General features: G+C 41.9%; 2 protein-coding genes across 3 annotated transcripts; one reads left to right on the top strand and one right to left on the bottom strand.

The window, feature by feature from the left end:
* The first annotated feature begins 3,326 nt into the window (after positions 1 to 3,326).
* Positions 3,327 to 10,727, top strand: skic8 (SKI8 subunit of superkiller complex). Of its 2 annotated transcripts, XM_075470378.1 has the most exons (11): positions 3,327 to 3,439; positions 3,839 to 3,896; positions 3,982 to 4,009; positions 4,613 to 4,718; positions 6,308 to 6,480; positions 7,248 to 7,396; positions 7,527 to 7,620; positions 9,308 to 9,401; positions 9,568 to 9,660; positions 9,821 to 9,899; positions 10,451 to 10,727. In XM_075470378.1, the coding sequence occupies exons 2-11, from the start codon at positions 3,885 to 3,887 to the stop codon at positions 10,538 to 10,540; spliced, it is 918 nt and encodes a 305-aa protein (XP_075326493.1). In that variant the 5' UTR covers positions 3,327 to 3,439; positions 3,839 to 3,884; the 3' UTR covers positions 10,541 to 10,727. The 2 variants fall into 2 exon arrangements, with proteins under 2 accessions (XP_075326493.1, XP_075326494.1); XM_075470379.1 differs by lacking the exon at positions 3,327 to 3,439 and having other exon boundaries at positions 3,987 to 4,009.
* Positions 10,703 to 17,912, bottom strand: slc25a44a (solute carrier family 25 member 44a). The gene is made up of 4 exons (XM_075470377.1): positions 17,618 to 17,912; positions 13,490 to 14,197; positions 13,273 to 13,400; positions 10,703 to 13,073 (listed from the first exon to the last, which is right to left on the bottom strand). Exons 2-4 carry the CDS (start codon positions 14,121 to 14,123, stop codon positions 12,882 to 12,884), a joined length of 954 nt encoding a protein of 317 aa, XP_075326492.1. The 5' UTR covers positions 14,124 to 14,197; positions 17,618 to 17,912; the 3' UTR covers positions 10,703 to 12,881.
* Between the last annotated feature and the right edge of the window lie 1,632 nt (positions 17,913 to 19,544).

Genomic DNA, 19,544 nt, shown 5'->3' on the forward strand with positions numbered 1-19,544 from the left:
CGCCTCTAGCTCCTTTATAGCTGCTGTCTTTTAATGGGTCACAGAGGAGGTCCCTCCTCCCTGAAAGCTCTGTCCCATTATTACAGTAGAGCTGGTCGGACATGTCTGCTCTCCCCAGACATGAGAAAGACTGAATGAATTCTCTTAGAGAGGATTTATTGTGTTTTGAAATACTCTTAACGTGGGGGTTAGTTCTCATAATCATTGACATCTTTTGGCAAGACGCTCAGGTTTGAATAAACCAAATGAATTACTTTGTTCAACAATAGTGGCTCAGAGAAAAGTTTGGTAAACCTTCAGCCTTTTACTTTCCAGTTTCAATTTTCTTACCGTGTTTCAGGCTCTGAATCTGTGGAATCTGTTTACTTTGTTTTCATCTTGCACTGATTATATCATCAGTGCAAGATGGTACGGTGAAACGAGCCTGAAACCAAGGGCCAACAACAAACATAGATCAAAGAGTCGGTTTATCGCACCAGTCACGATTCAGCAGTATGTTTTCCCATTCAATCCCCCAAGGCTTCAAGCAAATGTAATGTGCCTATTATGCAACGTGCTGCGGCATTTATCATGTAGTGGTCGAGACTTTCTCAGTCCTTTGGAAATTCCTATATTTCCGCATGAATAACAAATAATGAAATTTTCCCAAAAGCTGAAAAGACAAATATATATGTTAATATATACAGTATATATATTTTTGGTTGAATTGAAGATTAACTTTGAGTCAGACCTTTTTAATGAATCTGATGACAGTTTAAAGAACACGGATGATCTTCACAGCACACGCATGCTTAGCACCATCAAATTCAAGACAACCTGATATTTTTCACGTCTCACAACAACTGTTTTCTTTTATGTTGTGAATAAAATATTGGTCTATGAGATTTGCATTGCATTCTGTTTTTTTTTTTGTTGTTGTTGTTTTTTTTTTAGCATTTTGCTCCAATATCTTTGGAACTATATCTGCTGAAAAAGCTCATCTAAATTTCACTCCATAAAGTGGGTTGATGGACCAGAGTTAATCTCAAAAAGAGGGATTTAAACAGACACAAACCTCCAAGAAACAGACACCTCTGCCTTAAACGTTATGGGATGAGTCCTTTTTCTTTCCACTGACGAAGTGTGCCGGACCAGAATCCCATAAGCGGCCTAGACTGATCTTTTACAAAGCCAAAAGTAAGGAAATGACAACGACACGGGGAGCTGACAAGAGTTTTCTGCAGTGATTTTCCATGTTGGAGTCCAGCAGTGCTTGAGCAGCAGAGCAAAGTTGCCGAGCTGTTCTCTCTCCCAGGTTTCTTATAGGCTGGAGTCACAGAAAGCAGCTCTCTACAGCTGGACCATAACAAACGGAAATTGTGTTTTGTCTCAAGACGAAAATAGAAAAATGCTCCCGACACCTCATATGTCCCTCCAATCTGCAACCAGGACAGGACAGTTAGATGATTGCATGTTTTGCCATACAATGACAACAGGCGTCTTTATCTTCCTTTCGGTGTGCTGCAGCTAATGTCCCAACAACAGGTTCATTACCCATCAAATTACATCTCTATAAATGCGAGTGAATCCCTTTCATTGCTGCCCGCAGGCTGCCTGATGTAAGACAGAACCAGCGCTTTGCACTCTCTGTTTCCAGCATTTGGTGGAATGGAGAGATTCAGCGGTCTCTATATATGTATGTGTATGTTCATGCATATGTATGTACTGTAGATTCTATCTGAAACAACAAGAACAGACCTCATGTATCACATTCAAAAAAAGTGCATTTGGCATCATACAGTAGCTTCCTGTTTGACAGTGCTTCTTTCCCTGATCTGACACATGATTATGTATTACTTCATAGCTATAAGAACCCTGTGTGTGTATATTATTTATACCGATTGTAAATGTTATATTACTGCAACTGGGTTTTGGGTTCTCATGGATGTCATTCAGTCATGTCCCAGTTTCCTTCTGTGGGTGCCCAAACAGGAATACATTAAGAAGCACGGTGTTGCCTAATAAATGAATTGTTTGTTCTTATAAACTTTTTTTTATGTAGTCTTTGTTTTTTCTGCATTTGTAGGCAAAATTGTGGAACATTTTCTGGACAGCTTTGCTGGTGAGGTCCTGGTATACTTCATCATTAAAATGCTACTTACACCAACTAACAGTGGGTGTGCAGAAGAATTTTCAGAATTTCAAGAAAGAAGTTTTATTATCATAGTGTCATCAGAATCCCATGAGGTATTTAGCTTTTTATTTGTCAGTTCTTCTGTTTTTTTTCGGTCAAGTAAAACGATACCACGACCTGACTGGCGAATAGAACAAATGTGCCTCCATGGCTCAAAAATCTGACAGCTGTGAATATGGAGCATTTGATTTTATGCCATCACCACCAAATATCCACTGCGGGATAACTGTGGCCAATGCTAGAGTTCCAGCACAGCTCTGTGCGCAGTGTATTATAAACAAGGCACCTCTTCCAGGATCGAGTCCTGAACCGTCAGCAGAACCACTTCATGTCCTTCTTTTTGTTGCAAGTGGCCATCTCTGCTTTACTTTGAGTTTTAACACACATTGGGTATATTTGCCTTATTCTACTTCGTAAGATTCTTTTGAAACTTTGTTTTGACTGGCGTTTTGGGAGAGAGGAGCTTAGACTGCTGCTGCTGCTGCAACAACTTTCAAAATGTTGCAATATGGTTCTGCTTAGTCTTAAGAACAAGGTTTCCCTTCCGTCAGCCGCATGGAGGTTTTACTTTAGCCTGATATTATGGCAGTCAAGGCCAAACGTCTCATCAAAAATACATCAATTTTTATCTTTTCCTTTTTTTGGGGCCATCCAGGCATTTCAGATGGTAAAACTGGGGTCTTTAAATTCTAAAGTTGACACACAAGCCACAAGAGTACACCAGTGCAGATTTAATACATGCAAATTAATTTATACACGGATATAAAGAATACAGTTCATGAAAAAAAAGATGGAAATTGCCCCAGTAGTAATTTATCTCTCTTATTCTAATTTTAATTTATCGCTGATTTATTTTTTTTGTGTTTGTTTTTCATTCAGAAATGCTTGTGTGTAACTTATGATTTGTTTTCCTTGTCATCTAGTTTTGTTTTCATGCACATATTTATCATCACACCTACAGTCTATGCACTGAGCTAATTGACTTATTATAAGAAATAGCATTACAAATTCAAATGTCGGTCAAGTATCTATATCTCAAATATCTAATCATTTTAAAAACATTTAAATCAAATAAAAATGTTCTAAAACATTTCCACCGCTATTGGCGATCGGGAGCTTCTTTGGTTATTTCCTATGCGCTATCAAACACAGTCGAAGAAGAAGAACGAGAAGGGCGGAAGTTACATCAAATGTTGTCATGGCGTTTCACATGTAAATCAATGAGCTTTCAAAATTAGCTTTGGCTGTGTGGTAGGCATTTTCAAGGTACGTGGGTGCATACTATCATGGATAACTAATTTATTGTCAATAAAGCTAGCTTGTTATACTGAACGACTACCTGCTAACACTGTCTTTGCCTGCAGTGCTAACCTGCTACATGCTAGCAGGAGTTAGCCAGCGTTAGCTGTAGTTTTCCCACTGTTTATTTTTTACAACTGCACAAGTTTGGTGCATGAATACAGTTGTTAAACCTCCGGTCCACTGCTTTTTTAAAACTTTTTTTAAATATATAAATACCGTACACGCTCTTCAGTTTAAAAGTGAGTCGGGTTTTCGGCCGCTAAACGCGCTAAAGAGTTCAGAGACAGTTGCAACTAACATATTTCTTGAGATAATTTTACTTTTGAGTGCGTTGTGCCTGACTCACGAGCATGTTTATTTCAGTTTGAAGAGAAGTAGCTTGGCCTCTACTACTCCCAGGACCAAAACAATGAGTACTCAAGTAAGAGTTAAATTCAGAAAGCCTCATATTCTGCCTTGGATTTGTTTCACCAAAGACTAAGTTTGAACCTGTGCTTTGATTTCAGTACAGTATTCTGTTCAAGCAAGAACACGGTGAGTAACATTACTCTTCACATTTTTCCCCCTTTACTGTAACCTGTGTGGTTGCATATTGTTCACACACTTGATGATACCAGTAGTTGGTTCAAAAATGACAAAAAGCATCAAATAAACGGATCTTCTGTATTTTTGAATGCCTTCTTTTCTTTATTTTTGTGCGTGCGTAAAAAAAACTTATTTCTTAGATCTCCGCTCTTTTTCAGATACGGTTGTGAGCACATTAGTAGTAAGTCACACCTTGCCCTCTGTGTTGTTTCTTTAAAAAATATATATTATAGTTCATTTTTAATTTGTTTACATCCAGCATCCTGCGACTGTAAGTACTCACTATAGCACCTAATGTGTATAATTTCAAATAAAAGTAAGTTTAGCAGAAAATTAAATGACAGCATATACAAATACATCGTGAAGCTGAGTGCCGCAGGAGAGAGAGATGGGTGATGAGTGATAGGTTTTTTCTTAGTTATTTAATGACTTTAAAAAAAAAAGTAATTTCTCTAGCTGCATCTATTACAAAATAGTCTGAACATAAGTGTGAAGCTGCCTGGTGAATCACCTCTTATGCTCAAATGAGTTTTTATCTTGTATTCCTCCTAGCACACGATGATGCCATCTGGACAGCGGCGTGGGGGAAAAGTGAAGCGGACGGCTCGGAAACCATCGTCACAGGCTCACTAGATGATATGGTGAAAGTGTGGAAATGGTATGTGCTTCTTTTCTGATGTGATCTTTCACTGAATTCAATGAATGATTCGATTTCACAACATGTGCAAAGAAATAGGCTGACGATTCATGTTGTCGAGCTGGAGAGCAAAGGGACGTCCTCGTGTTTAAAGGCTATACTAAACCAAAACACTGTCGTTAGTTCTGAATGTCAACACTGGGTTATTCGCAAGGATTTCCAACGCACAGCTTGCGCTCCAAAGCCGGTTCAGAAAGCTTTGCCGTTACTCGAGTAGCCGGTGTTCTCTGATTTCTCAACATGCATTTCAAAACTCTGCTTGCTCTGTACCTGAGTTGAGCTTCACAGAGCAAGTTGGCTTGTTGCCTTTGGTCTGCCAGCATCACTTTACGCACATTTTCTGTTAAAACATTTGACAGCTGCAGTTAAGGTCACGTAGCTGCCAGACGTTCACACTCCAAACCGTTTGGCCTCTTTGGATGTGAAAGAAAAAAAAATGGCAAACTTTTTTGAAAGAATTAAAGGTTTCCTCTTCCAAAAAGACCAGGAGAAACTCATCCATGCATTCATCTCCAGTAGACTCGATTACTGTAATGCTCTTTTAACTGGACTTCCCAAAAAGAGCATTAAACATCTGCAGCTCATCCAGAACACTGTTGCTAGAGTTTTAACCTGGACTAAGAGATCTGAACACATCACACCAGTTTTAAAATCTTTACACTGGCTTCCAGTCAGTCACAGAATAGATTTTAAAAGCCTGCTGATGGTTTACAAATCCCAGAACGGTTTAGGCCCAAAATACATCTGTGATATGTTCAGAGAATATAAACCCAGCAGAGCTCTTAGATCCAAGGACTCAGGTCAGCTGGTCCAGTCCAGAGTCCAGACTAAACATGGAGAAGCAGCATTTAGCTGTTATGCTGCCAACAAGTGGAACAAACTGCCAGTGGAGATTAAACTTTCACCAAATGGAGACATTTTTAAATCCAGGTTAAAGACATTTCTTTTCTCATGTGTATGCATGAAATCTGCACGATATATTTGAATTTATCTAGACTGTTGCTTGTTTTTAATAATTTTAATGCATTTTAATAATTTTATTTGTTTCTCTTTAAATTCTTTTATGTGTTTCTCTTTAAATTCTTTTATGTATTTTTAATGCTTCTTCCACTTTGAATTGTTTTGTACATGAAATGTGCTATACAATTTGACTTGACTTGACATGTAAACTGATGCTCAGGTCAGTTAGAAAAATTATTTCATCAGAAACAGGATATATAAGACTTATGTGCCATTAAGATTCTTATTTATATTCAATAGAAGTTAGATTAGTTTATGTCCAGGTCTTCAAATATAGATAACGATACATTTAACAGCTTACAGTTACTGAAAATGAAAATATCGAATTAAGTGAATGTCGCACTGCTGCTTTTTCTTTGTAAATCTTAGCTTTTAGTGACATGAGATGAAATTGATTGGTTCAAATATTGTATTTATTTATTAATTTTTCATCCTTCTGCATGTTAAGAGCTTCTCGGCTTCACTTTTAAAAGGCGAGTTTATTCGGCTGGACAAGGCCCAGTAATCCCCGCGTGGCGTTCTCTGCGCAGGTCGGATGAGAAGCTGGAGCTGCAGTGGACTCTGGAGGGCCACCAGCTGGGCGTGGTGTCAGTGGACATCAGTCACAACGGAGCCATCGCTGCCTCCAGCTCCCTAGATGCGCACATCCGTCTCTGGGACCTGGAGTCTGGAAAACAGATCAAGTCCATGGACGCTGGACCAGGTAGGACTGATTTATTCATCAATGCAAAACTGTGAGCAGTTGCTTTGACTCCGACTCTGTTTGTCCAGTGGCTAAAAAAAAACAATTTGTTAGCTCGTTTTTACCTTAAAGCTGCAGTCTGCAACTCTTTTTCAAGCATAATGCCTGGAACTGTCCGGGGATTCTGAAAGTAGTACATTAAATACCCCAATACAAAATAATAATGAGTTCTCTAGGTCCCCTATATGTCCCGCTAGGTCCCTCCAAAGCCAGCAGGTTTGTTTACAAAATTGCAAACCGGACCGGTAAAAGGTAACCAATCAGGTTTACGAGCTGGGCTCTGCTGCCTGTCAATCACCGATTGTGCACGCGCGATACAAGGTAGGCTCGTCCTCACGCTTATTTATCTAGACTATTGAACTTTATTTCGGGCTAGTCTACTTACTGTGTCTTATGATCGCAAATGACAGGTGAGTTGATGAATGAGGAGTCGTGTAGGCGCATCTGACGTGCACGTAGACGTGCACGAGTTCTCATGTGTTTTGAAGGGGCGGGACAGGAAGTTGAATAACTTTTTATTTTTCGGTTAAAAAATAAGCATTTCTTGCATTTTGCGACTACGGAGGTCACCGTTTTCAACTTCAAGCGTTCTGATAGATCATGTAAACTCTTAAAATGCCAAAAATTAGAACTTTACGTATGACAACAACAAATCTTGCAGACTGCAGCTTTAAGTGGCACAGGCGACAGATTCTCATGTCTTTTTTATCCTCCTCCTTCCTTTCTAGTTGACGCTTGGTCGGTTGCCTTCTCCCCAGACTCTAAATACATCGCCACAGGAAGCCATCACGGCAAGCTCAACATCTTTGGTGTGGAAAGTGGGAAGAAGGAATATTCCCTGGACACACGAGGAAAATTCATTCTGAGTATAGCTTATGTATGCCAATGTTTCCTTCTTTGTAGAACTGTTAAATCGCTCTCCATTTATAAAGAAGTATTGAAATGGCTCATCTAGCTGTAAATCCCCATTTTAAACTGATTAGTTAAATCCGTTTTTTGCTCCACAGAGCCCCGATGGGAAGTATTTGGCCGGCGGAGCCATCGATGGAATCATCAAAATCTTTGACATTGCCACTGGAAAGCTTTTCCACACACTGGAAGGTAGGTTGAACAGTTGGCATTCATTATGCTGGTGAGGTGCAACTTGTTGTGATTGTTTGATAAGTGGATAAAGCTTTCCCTGCACGGCAGCTTATTTTTGTTTTTCTTAGATCAATCATTCCAAAATAATCCACCGAGCAAGGCTCCAAGCTATAAGCTATGAATTTCATTCACTATAGAAGATTGAAAACATTTTGATATTTTTTAAAGTGAGCCATTTTACTATTTCATGAAAAAAAAAATAGTAGCTCAACTTGAGTTTGATGGCAGCAACAGGGGCGACAGAATGCTGGAAAAGTCAGTGGTGCGAAAAGGAAACAGCAGCTGTAGCTCAGGTGGAAGAGCAGGCGCCCACCAATCGTTTTTTTCCGGAGGTTCAACTCCGGCTTCCCCAGGCCACATGTCGAAGTGCGAGACACTGAAACCCACGTCGCCTACCGATGCGTCCATCGGTGTGTGAATGAGTAGGAAGCACCTAGTTATAGAGTAAGATGTGCTGTATGAGTTTGAGCGAATGTGAGAATGTGGCATGAAGGGTTGAAGCGCTTTGAGTGGTCAGTTAGACTAGCAAAGCACTATAAAAGTACAGTCCCTGTGGTAGCATAATAGAAAACCAGCAGTCATGACGCGCATGCTGCCGATTCTGGAGCGTGTTCAAAATAATAGTGTGGAGTTCAATTAGCGAGGTCATTCATTCTGTCAACAAACAGGTGTCAAACAGGTGGCCCTTATTTATGGACGAATGCAGCAAATGTTGAACATGCTGACCTAAATAAAATGATTTGTTTCAGACTTTAAGATCAACAGCATAGTTTTATTTAAAAGGTTGATTGGAGAGGGGCAAACATACAAAGGAAGTGCCGAAAATTATCTTAAATGCTTCAAAACGGCAACCAAAACCACGAAGACGTGGAGAGTTACGGAGTCGCCAGACCTTAATCCGACTGGAAAGTTGTGGGGTCACAAAAAAAAAAAAAGCAGCTTCTGAGGCAAAACCAAGAAATGCAGAGAAATGGTGGGATGTCGTCCTATCGTCCCGGGCTGGAATATCTGCTCACGGGCGCCAGAAGCTGGATGACTCCAGGCAACACGGACGTGAAGCGGATCTCAGAAGCAGTGGTGATACGGCTAAATATCAGTTCAGTGTTCCACAGGAAAACGGCCTAATATTCCCTTTTTCTTCACTTTCGGTAAAGTTCCCAATGCTAAAAGCTATTCCAAGGACCTTTTTTAAACATACTGCTATGTACAGGAGTTAGAGCAACCTGTGCTCCCATCCAGGTGATGTCTTTATGAGGGAAGGCCGTGCGTATCTCAGCAAGACGGCGCCGAACCGAATAGTGCATCTGTTACGATACAGCGCGGCTTCTTGGTAGGAGAGTCCCAGATGTTTACAGACTGTTGATGAAGGAAGTTGAGACGCTACGCGGCGGGAAACATCCTGCCCCAATGTTTTCTTGCCATCAAATTCAAGATGAGCTTTTATTTCTCATGAAATGGTCAAATATCTCACTTTTCACCTTTAAAAAAATTTATAAATATTTTCTGTGTAACGTTATTAATAACGTATTGTTGTATGAGATTCGTAAGTCCATTGTATTCCAGTTTTTTTTTTTTTTTTAGTTCAGACTTTAGGATGAGAAGGACCTTCGTGCTAAGGAGTGGTTTTTTTTCCCCGTCTCCACAGGTCACGCCATGCCCATCAGATCACTGACCTTCTCCCCGGACTCCCAGCTGCTGGTCACAGCCTCCGACGACGGCTATATCAAAATATACGACGTGTGAGTCTCTTATTCTCTGATAAGTAGATAAAAAGCAGCGATGCCGTGTTCTGTTTCTGCGCTTAAGATGTGCGAGAAATTCTGCTGCAGCTCACAAACTGCATCAATACAGATGCATAGTGGGTCAAGGTATGTGTTACTTAAGCCAACAACAATTGTTTCCTAGGCAACAAGCCATTCTGGCCGGCACGCTGAGCGGCCACGGATCCTGGGTTCTTAATGTCGCCTTCTCCCCGGATCACACCCACTTTGTCTCAAGGTAAAGTGAAACGTTCAGCTTCATGTTGCTCCGATACGTAGAAGCAGCACTTCGACGCCAGTAAATAGCATTCCTGAACATACAGAATCAACAGAGTTGAGCTTTTACATTGCAAGTCTTCCGAGATCAACTGTAAAACGTGTCAAATGTTCTCCCTCAGCTCATCTGACAAAAGTGTGAAGGTGTGGGACGCCAGCTCCAGAGCTTGTATCAACACTTTCTTCGACCATCAAGACCAGGTGACAAAGCCGTTTCTAATCCAGAGTGAGAAGATCTGCGCCGTGTGTTGACGTGATGTCACGGAGCGGTCGCTCTTGTAGACTCTCTGATGTTTAAACATCGGTCAAAAACCAATAAGCCCAGCTATCATTAGATCCCTGCTTGCAGAGGCCTGTTTGGAGTTTGATCTGTTCTCCTGGAGCAGCACGGCTCCTTGGGGACGAGATCAGAGGCAGCACAGTCTGCCATGTTGTTTTTTCCTTTTCATCAGCCTCGTCATTATGCGACTGGAAAACCAGAAAATCCACAGGGACAATTTGCTGCCAATTAACTGTTCAGCTTTGCTTTGTTCCTGTGTTTAGAGCGCATTTTCCTCCCGTGTTGGCTTTCTAGCTCTGTGCAGTGCTCAGTTTGTGATCAGATGAAAGGGTTGGCTGCGTATTTGGGGTGTTTGTAAAGAGCTTGTTTTAAAGACTTGTAATACTGTGCTGCTTAACCATTAACTTCACCGTTGAGGCTATAAGTGGGTAAAGTTTTTGATACCATCTCCATTGTGTCTCGTTGCGCTCAGGTGTGGAGCGTAAAGTACAACAGCACCGGCTCAAAGATCATCTCGGCTGGCGATGACCGCGCCATCCACATCTACGACTGTCCCATGTGATGAAGAACAGGCTGCAGGAGGAGAAGGAGAACATCCCCACAGCTGACTAACTCATGAGTCAAACACCGATTGTGGAGTTGAACTTGGTGATTTTTGGAAGGGAGGAGTTGGATTCAAGTTGTAAATGCGATGGATTGTTTTGCACTGGCCGAGTGCGGTCAAATAAAAACTGTTGTTTTTTTTTAAACTTTTCTTTCTCTTTTTAGCTTATGGGTGGAGACATATTTTAGTTTTATGATTTGATCTGTTAACAGAATTGTGTGTGGCAGGTAAAAATAAAAGGAATCTCTTCGAGCTTTTAATAAATGAGCTTCGATGGGGAGCCCTACGATTGGCTGTTAAAGTGCTCCATCTAGTGTACGACCCGATGCACTCACACATAAGTCATCAAGCACTGAAACGATTCAGACTTCTTTAAATCAAACATCCACAGGTTGTCAGCGTTTGAAACATTTCAAACTGCTTTTCTTTTATTTTTTCTACAGATCTTTATTGACAGGTTGACTGTACATTCTGGCGTAGACTTCGTCCATACAACCCATTTAATTCTCATTTCAAGAAACTGGAGAAAATGTTAATTTTACCCCTCTTACTCACATGAACACTAATAAATCTGTAGGTGACCTTTACAGACACGAGTGAGCTTTAAAAACAGACACACAGTGTCGTGTGTTTTCTGGCAGTAAGTGTGAACATGACTGCAGTCATTACCCACAGCGGCCCGGTTGACCTCGCATAACGTGAGTGGTCAACTCTTGAGGGCAGCTGTGCGGTTGAGGTTTTGTGTGCTGGTGTGATGCTGCCGCCTTTTCTCCTTTGTCTGGCCTCGGCAGCAAAAAAAATATAAGGGGACACCCTTATAACCCGATTGGCAGCCAATTTGATCCCTTGTCATCTGAACCCTAAAAGAATGATTAATGGCAGCAGTTGCCCATGAAAAAATAAAATAAAATAAAAAAAAATACTGTTCTCACTCTTCAGCCGTAACAAAAGGAAATATTTTGTTTTGAATCTAGGCGTCCTTTCACTATCTTTTAGGGTATTAAAAAGTCATTCATATTTGGAATTGGTCTCAAAACTCCACAACGGCTGCAAAGATGTGGTCAGCTGACACCTAGTGTCATGACTGAAAGAGACGTGTCTCTCACGTGTAACTAAAGTCCTGCTCAAAGTTTTGTCCAAGAGTGAAGATGATTTTGTTGAGCTGGCGTCAATTCCCACTAAAACCTGACACACTACACGGCGCAGTCAAGAGTATTCTTGCTCGGCGCTGAGACAATTCCAAACATTTGTCTACGGTATAGTAAATCGGTTACATCTTCTCCTTTAAAAGTTCAACCCTCCTTTCTAATCTCGTCTCCTTCTGTCAACTAGCTCCACTTTCTTTTGTGGGGTCACAATGCTCAGAGAGGAAAGAAGCAGAAGCGCGTACCTGATAGGCCCAAAATGGCGTTCGTGTGTGTAACAAAACCCAAGCTACTGACACGGCTTACAGAAAGGCTTTACAGTGAAATATACTTTTTTTTTTTTTTTTTTTTTGCAGCTTATACTTTAAGATATTAAGCCTAATGTTAAAAAATTTGAAGCTATAACCAATAGCAGTCATTAAGGCTGGAGCATTGATTCTTTACAGTTCAGCCTCTGCATACAAGTCTCTCTTTTTTTTTTTTTTTTTACTGGAATGCACTCAAATATCAAGCTCTCTTCTATTCTTTCAGGTGCTTTTTAGGACAGAAACATGGCATTTATGTCTCCAGATTGTGGCACTTTGAAAACTTACTCTGTCTGCTATCATATCAAAATACAGAGTCCCAACTGACTGTCATGTGCACGCGTCTCTTATTTTAAAATCCGACACGAAATTATGCATAAAAACGTTCGGAAGCTAAGGCCTCCTGGACTCGCTGCAGCAAATTAAATCCCAGAATTTCTGCAGGTGCTTTCTTTGCTCATTTAAATAAAACTGGGAGAGCTGCTCAGTGTCCTCAGTAATATAAAGTGTAAGACCGTTCTGCAGTCTTTTCAGAAGCAACTTAATGTCACATTTCACTAAGTCAAATTAAATCACGGTACAATCGCGTTGATCAGAGTCCATCTAGTTTGTTTTTTTGGCAGAATTGTGGTGCTCGTACATTCCAGAAACAGATCTGACCAACGGAAAATCACAGGGTAATAATACCTGTGCAGTAGCTCCCAAATGTACCCAAATACACAGACGTAAAAAAATAAAAAGGGCGTGTGGATACAGCTACAAAGCAGAGCGGTTACCAAGACTGGTGACAGATTTGGGTCACCGTCTCTGCTCAGATGCTGTCCTGTCCCCCCCCGCCCTCCTTGTCTTTCACCAGTGTCTGGACTCAATCAGCTCGGCACGCAGACTCAGCCTCTTCAGGGTCTCGTATCCGACCACAATAAGCACCGACGTGGGCGTGGAGGAAATGATGCGGGCCGACAGTCCCTTGGTCATCGCCCTGATGCCCTCTTCTGCCAGCAGCTGCTTGAATGTCCCTATGACTGATGATCGTCCCTCCACCTTTAAGAGGGGGACACATCCTCTTTGTTATGAGCAGATAGATTTCACAAACCACTGAAACTATTATCAATAACATATCAGTAAATATTCAATAAAAGTATCATTTTGTTTTAACGGCCATTTGTCATTTCCACCTCCATTTCTGCATACGAGGCCTGAAGTACACATGAGGTACACAGTGGTTACGTCTGGTGCTTACTTGTACTCTTGCACGAACAACATCCATGGGGTTTGTGATGGTGGAGGCCGTTGCCGCCGCCATTGGTCCCGCCAAAGCCTGCAGAATCAGGTGGGGGCACTCACTCGGTGCTAATAAAGAGAGCTGCTCTGGAAAAACAAACAACATTTCACAGTGTGAGGCCAAAACCTTTTTCGTAGGGACTACCGATCCGCAGTTACGTACTCGCTTGATCTACCTGCATAAAAGTGATAAAAAGGCCACCAGAGGGCGCTGTTGGGGATGTACGTGAGAAGCGATGCCGCGTAGCCCCTGTAAAATCCCTTGAAACCATCGGCTGCAAAAATCTGCACCGTAATGTCCCGTGTTTGCCCGAAGGTCAGCCGGCGCTTGGTAGTGGCTAGCATGGTTTTGGGTTTGACCTTGAAGCGTGTCAGGTGCTCCCCCTGTCCTTGCATCATCAGATGCTGGGACACTATATCAATAGGCACGGTGATGGTCTGGGCCACCAAGGACGCCGCCCCTCCAGCCACCACAGACTTCACCGTGTTACTGGGCGAGTACTGAGACACATACTTGCGCACCAGCTCATAGGTGGTGATATACGCCTGTCCTGAGACCAGCGTGAACGTGTTGACCATGAAGCCTCGGTAGAGGCCCCTCACACCCTCGGCTCGCAGGATCTTACAGAAAGCGTCGATGGTACCAGAGTACAAGCTCTTCCCCTTCTGCACCTGCAGGCGGGTCCGGATGAGGCTGGCTGGATATACCGTGGCCCTGGTGGTCAAGGTCATGAACACACCCAGGGAGTAGAACTTCCTCTTGTCCAGGTCCTCCCATTCGATAATCTGGATGGCGCCTTTCTGCTGCATGGCGCCGGTCAGGGCAGCACGTCAGCCCTAAAGCAGCAGCTCTGCAGTCATCAGCCGTGCTGCAGCCACCATACCTGAAAGAGCCACAGACATGAAACCTTATCGTGATCAGACAGAGGAATCTCAGTCCCTTCATTCAGGATTTGGACCAGAAATGACTGTCAGGAGGCCTAATAATAAACACACCGGAGGTGAAACCAAAAAGCTCTTTGGATCAAATTTGGGATAGGTTTTCCCTTTCAAACCGTGCCTGTCATCTCCCTTTGAGGAGTTAACTCCTGTGTGACGAATCACAGAAGCCCCAGTACTCTCACATCTGACCAGAGGCACAAGAGTGTTTCTGCTACTGCTGCCCCCCCACCCACCCCCCAGACATGACAGCTCGCCACGTCAAGGAACCAAGGAAAAAGAATCGCATCACACATGCGCCAATTTAATTTCAGCTAAGTATGCGAGTCTTTGTTTTGTGGTATTTTGAGCAAGTTTCCAACTTTTAAGTTTAATTCTCAATTACAACTTTTTCTGCCTTTCCTTTTTACAGGTTTTATTCATATACTTTGACGGGTCTCGGGGTCCCTCTGGGTGGTGCAGGCTGCTGAGGTTCATCACAGCCTCTTGTCGACCAAAAGAGCTTGTATCATGTTTACATGCCTGCTAGTTGGGACAGATGGAGCCCTTCCAGGTGAACTCTGAGCTCAGAGTTGGGCATTAGTTGTGAACTGAGTCAGTTCAACTGACCCTTAGAGCAGACATGTACTTCCAGCTTTCCTGGATCGAACATAAATCGGACTCTGGAGCATGCGATTGGAAATGGGCCACAACATCTCTCATAATTGCCTAACAGTTACTATTGGAAAGGAGGATGTGAGATTATTAGTGTTGTAACATGGCTCCATGCTTGAGAATGCCTAGTGTGGGCCGAGTGTAACTGTGTGCCAATCAGATGACTCACAGATGTGGCGATTTATCACTTGACACACTTATCATTTACAATGCTGTCTATATCACGGTGTATTGTTACAGCGTGTGAAGCTTTGTGAATTGTTACAATAACCTGGGTCATAGCCTCGCCTCCCCGTTGCGGTCTTATGCAGGCTGATTTACTCAGCCTTAAAGGGATAGTTCGGAGTAGATTCACCCTAGGGTCATTTGAACCGTGACATCCAGCCAAGTAGCCCACCCGAAGTTTTTCTGATCTTGGCCGAACATCAGCTGAGTTACTGAGTTAATAGCTTCGTACAAGCGCTAATGGACCCTGGCAGTATCTCCAAAATTACCACACTAAAATCACATGCCATGACACCAAACTTCTACAGTAGTACAAATATGGTCTGTACTCACAAAACGATGCATTTGGAAGTTTGTACATAGTCCAGGAGTTTATTATTATCAACACAAGCCTGATAGCTTTTCTGCTGCTAAAGCTACGTCGACGTCACTTCCTTGATCTGGGAGTTTCAATGTAAGATGAGGGTTGATCTACTACTGTAGACAACAAAGTATATGTTATATTCTACATGAATTTTTATGTTGTAGAGTTGTGAATTTATTTTATCAATGGAGAAATAGAGCAGCCTTGCTGCTCGGCCAAGATCGGAAAAACTTCGGGTGGGCTACTTGGCTGGATGTCACAGTTCAAATGACCCTAGGGTGAATCTACTCCGAATCATCCCTTTAAAGTCCTTGTTGCCTAATGTTTTATAAATACATTATACGCGGTATTTCATCAAATACACAAAAGAGCATTTTAAAACTGAGATCAGTGGAAACCTGTGCAGTGTGCACACGTAAGCGTCTGAATTCTGAAAACAAAAAAAAACATTCTATAAACTGCCAACGAATTCAGTCACTACAGCAGGAAAGGGACATATTAGGACCTGGGGGAAATTCACATTAGGACACAACTACATCCTTGAGACATTTACGAGTTGGCTTTCAGTATCTGCTAAACATATCAGTATGGAAGTTTTTCTGTGCCATCAGAGTTTGAATATGAATTTCTAATATCGAATTTTTACAGCATCAAAATCAGACTCTGAATTTGAAAAACCAAAAATTCAACTTAAAAATATTCAGTGGAAAAAGAACCAGACCGGGTAAACAGGGAGAAGCAATCGATCCCTGTCTCAATTCATCAGATCAGCTCAATAGATATTGAGTAATATCTTGTACTCAATTTTACAAACACAAATTAGCCTGGGAATTCCCATGCTGCTTTGCGCGCAATTTCATTCACACTGCAAAGGCAGCCTGGAAACCACCACACTTATTTTTTACCTGAGTTAGGGAAATAATCACAGAACCGGGGGGGGGGCAGCAAGACAATGACGACGTCTATGCGCTACACCGAAGCTTGTAGAGTGTTAATCCAACATGGCAGCGGACACAACGTTACCGTTCGATGCAGCCTTAGAAAGTGTTTTAAGTAGCTTAGAACGCAAGTTTACTTTTAAAAAAGAGCAACGTTTGGCGTTGAAAGATTTCATTGACAAGAAGGATGCATTTGCTCGTCGAATTTCTGTCGCTCTACATACGTCATCTAGTATAAGTGATACAATTGGCTATGAATTGCACGCAAAGCAGCATGGGAAGAACCAGACGCCATTCGATAGACATTCGTAGCGCCCAATAAACGGCTATAGCATTCGTAAACCACGCCTCAAATACGAGAAAATGCACACCTAGTTCCCAGACAACCATCTCATCGAGATGTGGACACGTCAGCCAGGCTAAACACAAATGGCAAATAAAGTAAACTCAGTCACCGAAGCGCCATCACCCGCGTTGGTGGACATGGCTGATCTGTCCGATGTAGCGTAACTTGATTGGCTGCCGTTGGATGAATTGAGACAGGGATCGATTGCTTCTCCCTGTTTACTCGGATGTTGAGTCTGGTTCTTTTTCCACTGAATTTTTGGAAGTTGGATTTTTTTTTCCACTGAATTTTTGGAAGTTGGATTTTTTTCCACTTAATTTTTTTTTTTCAAATGTTGGTTTATTCAAATTCAGAGTCTGATTTTGATACTGTAAAAATTCGATATCAGAAATTCGTATTCAAACTCTGATGGCACAGAAAAACTTCCATATATCAGTCTTTCGCCAAGAGGAGCGAGAAAGACTGAGCCACAGGCTGCATAAACGCGGAGCCGTCAAATGACTTACACAAGACGTGCGGTTCCGTAACGCTGTTGTGTGCAAACAGGAGGTAAAGGGGAAGTTTGACAGCCAAGTGTGTTGAAAATGGCAGCAAAACAAACCCAGACACGATACTAAATACACGGCAACAACTTGGAAGTGCGCGATAATATCGCCACGTGAAACTATTAAGGTCAATCAATTATTTAACTGCTGGTGATGCAAAGAGGAAGCACGTGCAATGTCACAGCGTGTACTCGCGCTGTGTGTTAGCTAGCCAATAACATACATGATAAAAGTATTTTGCTGTTTATTACAAATAGGAGATATGTGTACGAAAACACACAATGTGAACGTACCTGAGAGGTTGTGTAGCTCACCCTCCGCGTCTGCAGTCGTTGCAAAACAGAGCTGCTTGTTTAGATTCAGACGGCCTGCTAAATACTACTGGGACGGTTATGTCTCCCGTCCATGAAAGCTTCGAACAAACATAGTCAAAGGTAAAAGGTCATAGGCTGAGTGTCAGTACAACATTTCTAAACTTGTCCAATATTTTTCCTTGAATGAACGAATGAATAGGTAAATATACATGGCAACAAAATAGCTGTTTCGTTCATGTAACTTGAATGTTTACTTTACAAGCAGTTTATTTTATTTGACGACGATGATGCATTCATGTAAAATATAAAAGTAGGATTTTCAAAAATACTCCACCTGATAACAAACGCATGGATAATTTGTTACAGTAAAGCTTGCAATAATCACAGTATGATTATGTCTCGTTAGGACTTCATTAACATCCAACTTGTGTTTAATCATCAGCATAGTTATGAACGTGCCAAATTTTAAAGATAAATGCTAAAGCATGACAGCCGCTCTTCAGTTTGTCCATTCTTTACATGTGTTCATAATTATTCATCTATATTGTCACATATTTCGTCAAACGCGATCACTTTCGTTTATTAAAAGCCTTAAACGTCGTGTAGTGTTGCCTGCTAAACGTTAATGTAAAATAAAATAATTGTCAGCTGGCAGAAACATCGGAACCAAACGATGTAATTTTCCTTTCACTTAATGCATACATATTTTATTTCTCTTTATACAGAAACGACGTTTAACTGCTGCCAAGCGCTGCAAAGTCCAAGGGACCCTGAAGGCAGCACGAGTACAAAGCAGAATGGTGTCACGTGGGTCTTGCAGAACTTTTAAAGCATGTAACTTCTCAAAAAGCCCATTATGGGGCTCCCCCTACAGGCTTGGAGGTAATGTACGGTTACGACACTGTCGTAAATACAAATAGTTTTCCTCAGTTATAACAAACTAGCGAGTCACTTTCCGAACACAGTGAAACATCAAGCAAGTACAACACAGCACAAAGCATGGCAGCAAATAAGCTACTTTCTAATCCAGCAGAAAGATGGCTAGCTCTGAATCGAACTTGTATCCAAATGTTTCTTTCAGCTCTCGCCAACAAGAGCAACTCTAGTCCGGTCTCTTGCTTTGTCGGCCTCTCTCTTTCTCTTCCTTGCTTCATCAGTCAATGTGTTCTTCTGTTTCTTCGGTGCCTCTGCCATGATGATCGTACTGACAATGATTGTCATGTATACATACAAAATTTGTCCTGTGCTTTTAACCCATCCAGGTTGGCACCTGTTTGACACACACATGCACACGCACAGGGTCACACACTCAGAGACAGATGCCAACCTGGAACGGTGGGCAGCCATGAAGCGCCCGGGGAGCATGGGGGGGTACGGTGCCTTGCTCAAGGTTGTGACAAGGAGGTGGACTGACACCCCTCCAGCTATCAGTTCCACCAGTCTTTTTTTGAGTGGCGAGAGTGGGAATCGAACTGCCAACCTTCCGGGGAGCTTGAGAGGGGTCTATTTGTTTTTGCGGTAGGTGTGCCAGAAAGCAAGTCGAAGTACTTCCGCTCAGCTCCCGGGCCGGTCCAGCAAAGTTACATAGCGTAGTTTTTCCAACTCAGACCCCCGAAGGGCATAGGAGACAGGCCAATCGTAATATTAAAACTCATTCTAGCCGCAAATTTTTTTTAAAGCTGTTATTTTAAGGTAGAAATGTTACATAGTATTGCTTTAAAGTTACAGTGTGCCATAATATGGGTACGCGGCGCACGGGGAGTTTTTTATTTTTTTAAATATTTAAATATTTTTTTAAATATTTTGAAAAAAGAGAAATGTTACTTGCTTAAGTTAGATAACAAAGGAAGATTATTTTGATTTAGTATTTATACTATTTTGGTTAATTATTTATATTTCAAGAAAA

This window comes from Odontesthes bonariensis, chromosome 7, assembly GCF_027942865.1.
Source record: "Odontesthes bonariensis isolate fOdoBon6 chromosome 7, fOdoBon6.hap1, whole genome shotgun sequence".
Classification (NCBI taxonomy): Eukaryota; Metazoa; Chordata; class Actinopteri; order Atheriniformes; family Atherinopsidae; genus Odontesthes; species Odontesthes bonariensis.